Source organism: Punica granatum, chromosome 5 (genome assembly GCF_007655135.1).
Source record: "Punica granatum isolate Tunisia-2019 chromosome 5, ASM765513v2, whole genome shotgun sequence".
Taxonomy (NCBI): Eukaryota; Viridiplantae; Streptophyta; class Magnoliopsida; order Myrtales; family Lythraceae; genus Punica; species Punica granatum.
In genome coordinates, this window is record NC_045131.1 from 17,625,643 (window position 1) to 17,633,663 (window position 8,021).

At 35.9% G+C, this 8,021-nt stretch overlaps 1 protein-coding gene across 1 annotated transcript; it reads right to left on the reverse strand.

Moving 5' to 3' along the window:
• Window positions 1-6,541: 6,541 nt before the first annotated feature.
• On the reverse strand, window positions 6,542-8,021 carry LOC116209039. Its single transcript, XM_031542603.1, has 5 exons — window positions 7,930-8,021; window positions 7,726-7,815; window positions 7,104-7,494; window positions 6,843-7,019; window positions 6,542-6,586 (listed from the first exon to the last, which is right to left on the reverse strand). Exons 1-5 carry the CDS (start codon window positions 8,019-8,021, stop codon window positions 6,542-6,544), a joined length of 795 nt encoding a protein of 264 aa, XP_031398463.1.

An 8,021-nucleotide genomic window follows, 5' to 3' on the forward strand; every position in this document is an offset into this window, starting at 1 on the left:
ATGGCCCGACTTTTATATATTATAATTGATGATGATGATGATATTATTATTATTATTATTATTATTAAAAGTCTTGAAACCCGCGCATTGTGTAGGCACCAGTAGTCGTTCGAATTTTTAACAACATTAATTACAAAAAATGTTTTAAAATTAATTAAATTTTTAAATTTTTAAATTTTTAAATTTTTTTCTTAATAAAAGTATTTAATATGCATAATTATTTAATTAAACATTAATTACAAAAAATGTTTAATTTTTAAAATTTTTTAATTAATTAATTTTTAAAATTTTTTCCTTAATAAAATTATTTAATATGCATAATTATTAATTAAACATTAATTACAAAAAATATTTTAAAATTAATTAAATTTTTTTCTTAATAAATGTATTAAATATGCATAATTATTTAATTAAACATTAATTACAAAAATGTTTTAAAATTAATTAATTTTTAAAATATTTTACTTTAGAATTATTTAAAATGTTTTTAATTAAAAAAATATTACCATTAAAGTTATTTATTTATCTTATAAAACCCATTAAATTTAGCATCAAGGGTATTCTTGTCATTTCACCATATTTCTATTCTTTTCCATTCCTCATTCAATCCAACCAAACATCAGAATTTTAAATCTCTGTCATCCTATTCCCTCCAACCAAACACAAAAATTTCATCAGAATTTCTATTATATTCCCTGTCTATTCTGATACTGCGAACCAAACATGCCCTTAGTATTTCTTTTAACCACCCACTCTCAACTCCTTCCACAATTCTCTCTTCTCCTCTCTTTCCTTTCTTTCCTTTCTTTCCGGCATTAGCCCATCCATTCTCTGTTCTTTCTCTATCCTCATGAAACCGATTAGTATACGATAATTTTTTCCTTAATATATTTTTACCATAAAACTTTAAAATTTGTACTATAGACAAACTTAATATATATTGTATCATATAACAAAGAAATATTCAACAAATATAAAACAATTTTACAAATAGATCAAACTTAACGTGGGCGTGAGTGTAATTTTTAAATTGAATTTTCGTAGGTGTAATTTTTTTATAAAAAGGTGGGTAGTGTAGAGTATATGTGGATAGTTTTTTTCTTGAAAGTGGTTGGTACTTTAATTTTTTTTTAAATCAAAGTTTGATAATTCGTTTATATATTTTTAGTTTCTTGAAATTTTTTATGGGCTTTTTTGGAAATTTACTTTGAGGTGAGACTTTCTCTTTGTAATAGTAATAGATACTAGATAATGATAATTAATAGGTAAACTATTCCTAAGTCAGCTTAAGTTAGAGCTTCATCCCACGTTACAACGGCCGATAAATTAAGCAAAATTGTATTACAAATTTTCAAGTAAAAAAATTATATTAAAATGAAATTAGATTAATTAGAAAACTAAAAGGGAATGGAAGGTGGGTGGAAGAAACGGAAGAGGAACGGCGATGTGAGAAACGTGGCGCAATGAGAGAAAAAAAAAGTTGGGGGAAGTGATAGGAATAAATGCTTTTACAATTTTGTCCATACAATTAACATGTTATTTTTCTTGTTTTAAATATAATTACAGTAGTTAAGGGCGATTTGGTAAAATTATAGCTAAAATAACTACATGCTACACCAAAAATTTCCATATTATATAGCAGAATAGAAATATAGATGAAAAAAAGAAGAAGATGTATTTATTAATCATAGACTCGACTTACCTCTAAGCAGCTAATTCCTCTTCAAAAGACCAACCCAACTATTTTAGAATGACTATAATGCTAGACAAGTCAAATGACCTATTAAATAGGGGATACATACCATAATTCAGAAAATTAACAACATATATACTTAACAGATAAAAAAAATAGTATTCACATTGTGTCTATAAATTTTTTTAATGAATTAGTTCGAAAATCTATCATGTATAACGGGAAGTGTAATGTAAATAATTATTTGAAAATTAATTACTTCAAAAGTAATTTCCAGTATATAATTCCTTTTGTACTGAAAATTTTAATTCAACAAAGTCTCTCACAAAAAAAAAAGACAGTTTAGAAACCAAAATTAATATTTTTCAAAAACTCTGAAAAGCAATTTAGTAAATTTTTACTGATTTTAGCTTTAATAACAATATAAGAAAATAAAAAATTAACATTATGAAGGAATATATATATATATATATATACCGATTGGTGGCCATCCAGGCAGAGGCTAGAATCCCTCCAAGCGCAACGGTGGTGAGGGTAGGAAGGCCAGCGCGGGGGGCACGCCAAGGGCAAAGCTTGGCTGAATATCGCATGGGAGAGGAAAAATAATAATAATAATAATAATAATAATAAAGGAGAGTTTGGTAATGGCTGTATAAATTTTGAATAACAACAAAAATTTCAGCGAAAGTCCACTACCGACAACGCCATTGCTCTTTCTCAATTAATATAACTTTCGGGATGGAATTTTCCTCCTGAAATTACTTTTACTTCTTAGTAATTTATGCCGAAACTTTTATTTGAAAGTGATAATTTTAGTTTTAAAAATTTTAAATATTTTCCCAAGGTTTTCCGATGGAATTCAATCGGAAATAATTCCGTCATTAAGTTCTTTCGGACTTATCAATGAGGTTTTCAATTGATTTTTATCAATTTTATTGACCGAATGTTTATACCAATTGTATTCCATTCTTAATTTGATTTTTTTTTGTTACAATGGATGTTCATAGGCTTAGTACAATGGAATACAAATTTTAATATTTGATGAGATTACCGTGCCCCTTCATTAGTATTCAGATTTCTTAATTTGATTATTTCTTGTAGTGTATATTGATGATAAATTTCTTACTAATTGGATATTTTTTCAATGTTATTTAAAGATTTACATACTAATTCATACTGATTCAAAAACATCTAAAATTGCGTGACCGATTTGGCAATTTAACAAAGGTCGTTGGGTTCGTCATCAAATACACAAGTATTCGTGTCACACGAAGAGCGTTGCTTCGAGTGGGAAGCAAGCTCAAGTTATGTATTCCATTTCCATCAAAGTGCAAACTAAATCCATGATCACGAACCACCACCATAAGCATCAATGCCGTCGAATAGCCACATACAAAAATCAAATATCTTTGCCCGAAAATAAAGTTTAATTATTTCCCATCTGCATAATAAAAGGGAATAGGAAAAGGTAATTACCAATTCGAGATCGATAATGAATATCTTTGCACTGAATCTCTTTTCTCTGTATTTCAGTGCGACGAAGCTTTAATTGCTGGCTCTAATTACTGACTAATAAAACCTTGCAGCGCCGGGTATGTATATTGTCCCTCTTCCTCGCTAATCCAGTAATTAAGGCAGCACAAGGCAATACGCATACGCCAGGTAGGATCTGACCATTATAACGTGATTAACGAACGAGAGTTAAGAGTTCTGCCTCGACCGCCGCCAAAGCGATCCTCTGCCGTTGGATCTCAATTTTCATCTCATCGCCGACGTGCCACGTCAGCGCCCCCCGCAGTCCTTCCTCCCCCGTGTCTCCCCTGCTCCTCCTCTCTCCGCTACCCTTCCATCCATCTCAAAGACAAACCCCATCAAAAACCTCAACTTGATCGCTTTCCTGCTCAATTCTCTCTGCGCTTCTCGATTTGTTTCCCGCCGGGCAGAAACCCAATTCCTCCCAATCATTGCTCAGCTCAGTTCTGTTGCCCATTTGCCTATTTGGGAATTTTTCTTTTGTGATTTTGATGGTGTCTGGGCTGATTGACAGAGCATGTTCGAGCTCCATCTGAATCTATGTCTGCTTCCCCATTTCTGCTGTTGCTGTTCTCTTGATTTCCCAACTGGGTCATGGCTCATGAGCTGTGAGTGAATCCTTGATCTGGTCAAGCAAGTAGGCGTTGACTTCGTTATGTACTTGTAAGTGAGCGTTAAGTTCTCTTGGCACTTACCTGCAGGGGCTGAATTCAGCAGTAGATGAGTTTGATTTCTGGCACTTTCCTAAGTCAAGAGAATGGGGTTTGATAGGAGTAAATAAGTCTCCTCTGACCTCTCCTCTGATCTCAATCCAAATCTGGTGTCAAGCTTCGATTTTTCCGAGAACTTGTTATACTTGTGCTGCTCCTGCTCGTGATGATGGATAAGAGTGATGAGGAGACAAATGGGTCGAATGTGAAGCCTGTGTTCGGCATAGGCTCCGATGATATTGAGGGTCACGATCAAGGAAAAGAGAATAGGGAGACGACTGCTTTATTGCCGCCAAAAGGAAGTTTGATGTCGAGGAGCATTGAGAAGACGCCAAGGAAGGTGCAGTGGAATGATATTAATGGAGACAAGCTTGAAGAGGTCTTGGAATTCCAACCGAGGTAATTCGTTCTTCTTTTAACTAATCAGGTTAGCTGTTCCCGCTTTTGGCTTTGTTAAGCAGCTCAGGGATTGATTTACAGTCTTTGTGGCGCACCGATGAAGTTCGGTGTCAAATTTCATACTGAATACACAGTTGTATCATTTGATTTGCAGGCTAACCATCTGTTGCTACTCATTGGATTTTGTTGCACTTTCAGTCTCATTTATTTAGCTCAGCTTGTGCTCCACTTACAGTACAAAGAAGCGGAAGTGACCCTGTCATAATATAAGATGGTCGGATTTTACACAGTGGTTTGCACCCAGATATCTTTCTATCGTATCAAACCTAGTCTTGTGGATTAGGGTTAATTAGGAGAGCCGAATTCATGCAATTATAAAAGCCTTTGCAGCACCACTCACATCAAGTGACCTGGTTGATAACATTTAGCTTCTGAATGATGGTTTAGGCAGATATTATAGTAGCCTCATACGGCCAAAACTGTAGGAGTTCAGCAGTTCAATGGTGTTGAATGGAAACAGAACAAATTATTCGGACCTACTGCAGTAGCTTTCATGTCATTTGATGTTACAGGACAGACTGCATGTAGAGTAACGAAACTTATCGTAGAATTCAATTGCGGTCCCTACTAAATCTACTGCAGTCAAATGCAGGGGGACCAAGATCAAATTATGATAGAGTTGGACAACATTTTTTGACAACACTATCACAAACTTGGAATCAAATCATTCCCCTCTAAACTAGAAGCGTCTAGTGAAATATGAACAAGAGTTAAATTGCATCTGTTTACATATAAACATTCGAATGCCCCAACAATAGTAATAATCAATATGTTATGCACAGCGGTTTTAGATTTCTCCTTTGTTTATTAATTGCCTCCAGTCAAATATTGAGGCCCCTTGTTCTCCAGGGATTTAATTTAAGAAAAATGAAAATCCAGAAAGAACCTCAGTCCTGTTAAACAGGATCAGGTAATTTGATCTTTTTGTCTTATAAAATTTGATCCTGGTATGTTTTCTTATCTTTTATTTGCCACTGTAAGTAAATTGATACCAAACTTCCTGATATGGGTTGTCGTTCTAGTTGCAGTGAAGCAGGGGACAGTGACGAAGAAAAGGATGCTTGTATATGTACCATAATGTAGACATCAAGAAACATGGTAGCTGGCTGGTTGCTCAGAGGTCCTTTGTCTGGTTTATACAAATCGATATTTATTCCCCCATCATCCTACCATTATTTTCATAGTCAATAGACTCAATTAAGAAAGGTGGTGCCCGGAAATTAAGCAAAGCTTTGGGTCATTCATCGACGATTCAACAATAACTGAAGTGCAAGAGAAGGTGCCTTGCCATTAGAGGATTTCAGGTGGTATAGCACATCCCAGGTTTTCTTTGCGAGTGGCAACTCGGGGATTTGATTTTATTGACAATATGATCAAAGACAAGATTTTCTATTTCAATTGTTGTAAAGGTGGTTCTGAGTTATTGGATGTTATAGTTGACATAGTTTGTGACAAGAGATAGCGTACATGCTTTTGCTACGCATGATATAAGTTAGCTTGGTTGCTTTGTAGATAACTTGTACATGCCCGAAATTTCTGCTGCTGCAGATCTCTAAACTATATGATGATGAAATAGATTTATGGGCCTGAGTTCCCTCGGTTTTATGCGGACCTTTGATGGTTAGTATGCTTGACTTTAGAGGGATTTATCCTGGCAGATTGAGATGAGAGTTCAATGACCAATCGATGAGACTATCTTTAAAGAACAGATTCTACTCATCAGAAACAGTGTTAGTCATCACAAACTCAACCAGTGCCACCTCAGCAAGCAACAAGATGTTCTTCATACTGAGGGATGGCTAATGGACGGTTCTAATCCTTTCAGAAATTATTTCCAGGATAGCAATTTTATAACATAAGGTGTTCCTGATACAACTAATAATGCTGTCTAAACATATCTAACCAGAGTAACATATTTAGATACATTTGGACATGCATAACATTTCAATCTTTCAATGCACTTTATAACATGAAACATACTGAGCAAATATAGAACTCAAAGGGCTATCAAGACTTCCATACTAAGTGATTGACAAAAAGAATCAATTCAACAATATATAATCCAAGCGAATTCCATGTGCATCATCACCGGCGATGTAAATTGAAGGACGGAGGCTCGAAAGGTACATCACAAATGGCTAAGATGTTACTTGCCTTGGGAGACAGTGAAGTTAAACACCCCAAGTTTCAACTTCACAGCACAACCAAAAGATATGACAAAGGAATCAAGACAGACACAAAGAAGCCTTTCCGAAATGTTTCTCACCTCACGAAACATGCGGTGGCTGATCAAATCTAACCTTAACCCCAAATTATCCACTGTTCTAAACTTTGTGTTCCACTTCCGTGAGAGACACATGCCAACATCAAATCGTTCTTAATAAACTGGCTGCTGAATTGGAATCTGTTGGAGGCAGAGTCAACCAACTCGAGAGACTCGAGTTTACCATGACATCCATGGACGTAACCTTGGAGCATTTTGAGTTCAATCCTGAGGATAATGGCAAACCATTTTCTCGCTCCACATTTTCTTCAAGTTTTTGCCTCGAAGGCGGCACTTCCTTTGCCTTCATCATCTTCCATTGCACAATATTCTCCACTGGTGTCAGCACATAGTGAATGTACTTGCTCCTGTACCGAGCATTTTCGCTAGATTCAAGTGTTGTCCGCTCATGAACCGGATTGTCCATTAGGTGCATTAATGGGGCTTGCTCTTCCCTTTTTGAATCATCAAAACCAATTTCATTTTCATCATCGAGGTCGTCTAGACTGTCGACCTCATCATCCAACTCGATCTCATCTTCAAAGTCGCTATCCTGGTACACTAGCTCATCATCTTCATCATAACTGTCGATACAATTTTGATACCTATAGTTCAAGGGCTGACATTGAGCTCCACCAACTGAACCGATTTGGTCCCTCTCTGCCACTACTATCTTAGTATCTGTAGTTTCTCCACCGCCGCCCTTCCCCTTGTTTTCCTCTTCATCGCTCTCCGATAAATGGGGACTTATCTCTACTATGGGAATAGGCTCGTAGGCTCGGACGTTCAAGTCGAACCGGACTTTCTTCTTGATCTTAACATTCAACTGCTTGTTGCTGTGGCATTAATTAACAAACATACGACACGAATTCAACCACACACTGAGATTAAGGAATTAATCAAAAGTACAAAGGCTCTTCTATGCTATTTCTAGATCTACTTATTCAATCTTGGTCCCTTCGAACATTTTATGCAGATTATATTTCCTGATTTTTTATTTCCTTCATTCCAATTACCAGATGAGTCTAGAATTAGACGGAGCTCGGGAAAAGATTTCGCGCTGATACCTGGGAGGAGGAGGAGTGGAGGGGTCGGCGAAACTTCTATTTTCGGGGACATCGAGATTGACACAGACATAACAGTCTAAGGGCTCGTAACTGCCATGGCTTTGAAACAGAATAACACAATAAGTTGGTTCCGGTGGGAAAGGAAAGAAAGAGAGAGAGACACGACAAAAGAGGGTGGAAATTGATCGAAATTCAGGATTTCACCTAACCTTGTCTCCGATTAGGACTGTCTTGGGAGGTTTTCTCCGCTTCTTCTTCTTCGATGAGAAGCCAAAGCATGCCAGGAAGCACCCCAT